Below are 1,509 nucleotides of genomic sequence, written 5' to 3'. Positions count from 1 at the left end.
ATAAATTAACCATTAAATCATATTTAAAAAAGAAGAAGAGAGTTTTAAAATGAAAGAATCCTTTCAATTATGTAGGAAGGAGTCTTACCATGAAAGAAGAAATAAACAAATGGCTAATTAAATTGGCTCCATATTCACACTCATTTCATAACCACTACCTTACCATGATCATTATTGTTCCTCCCACTTTCCTTATTATAAAAAATAAAATTAAAAAAATTGCATTTCATCATCATGAAGGAGTGCTTGTCTAAAGCACTACACATAATACACACAACATATCATAACCAATCAACACCATCCACGTGGCACAACCTATGTAATCACTTTCTTCTTCCTCTTGGCAGCTGTTTCAGAACAAGAAGATGAAGAAGAAGATGAAGAACTTGAAGAAGTTCTCTCTCTCTTCGCCGTAACCCTAACTGGTTCAGGCTCTCCTGAATTTATCCGAAGAGGAAAATTAAGTAAAGCTTTCGAACCCCTCATTCTAAAAGCCGCCCTATCATATGCTAGGGCTGCGTTTTCAGCTGTTTCATAAGTACCTAGCCAAACCCTAGCTCCATTCTTCGCCGGATCTCTTATTTCCGCCGCGAATTTACCCCACGGACGTTGTCTTACTCCCCTGAATCGCCGTTCAGGCGCCGCCGCCGCCGCCGGAGGAGGAGGAGTTGATTTCATTTGACATGTGGGATTGGGAATCTCTGATAAAAAGGTTGTGTCTTGGGGGGTGTATGATGATGAGAAGTCATCTGGTTCTGGTTTGACGATTTGGGTGGTGGTGGTGGTGGTTTCCGGTGAGGAATAGGTGGTTTCGGTTGGCCAATTGTTGTCGGAGAAGAAAGGGGGGAGATCGAGATGATCACCTAATAAGTGTTGTCGGATGGATTCGAGGAAAGCGAAGTCGGAATCGAAGTTGTTTTGTTGATCAAACATCCTTGTTTTGAATAGAACAAATTATGTTTTTTTTTTGTATGGGTTTTTGTTTAGAAATGATGAGAGATGAGATTGTTGGAAGCTTTTTAAGGGTGGAATGGGGCAATGGAGGAATATATATACTAGTTTTTTTTTTTTATTTAAAAAAAGGATTAGGATTAGTTTGTTTTATCTTATTCACAGTTTATTCGCTCTAATTTTTTTTTTAAACGTTGATTATGTTTCTCTCTCAAAGTACGATTAATTTCTGCTAATTAATCATATAGCCCGAAAATATACTCGACCAATTTAACGAGATAAATCGGAAAAGAAAAAATCTCAAATAGAATAGAGTCTCCATCAACTCTATTTTATTTATTATACATTAAGATAGATTTGATTAAGTTTATCTATCTATTTGTTAAATGTTGGATAAATGGTTGAGTATGTTTACAATATTTGGAATTTTTGTATTTCTTTGTCTAAATTACAATCACAACTTATTTATAAGTTATTAATAAGAACGAATAAACTGAATTAAATAAACTTATTAAGAGAAAATAAGTAAAATGAAATGAACCCTTTAGTCTTATTAGG

General features: G+C 35.2%; 1 protein-coding gene across 1 annotated transcript; it reads right to left on the bottom strand.

Annotated features, from left to right (window-relative positions):
• Positions 1-204: 204 nt before the first annotated feature.
• On the bottom strand, positions 205-1,004 carry LOC124932982 (ethylene-responsive transcription factor 2-like). Its single transcript, XM_047473701.1, has one exon. The coding sequence runs from the start codon at positions 931-933 to the stop codon at positions 316-318; it is 618 nt and encodes a 205-aa protein (XP_047329657.1). The 5' UTR covers positions 934-1,004; the 3' UTR covers positions 205-315.
• Positions 1,005-1,509: the final 505 nt, after the last annotated feature.

Source organism: Impatiens glandulifera, chromosome 3 (assembly GCF_907164915.1).
Source record: "Impatiens glandulifera chromosome 3, dImpGla2.1, whole genome shotgun sequence".
In the NCBI taxonomy this organism is placed as follows: Eukaryota; Viridiplantae; Streptophyta; class Magnoliopsida; order Ericales; family Balsaminaceae; genus Impatiens; species Impatiens glandulifera.
Note: the sequence above shows the minus strand (reverse complement) of the source record. Positions and strands in the feature narration are given on the sequence as shown.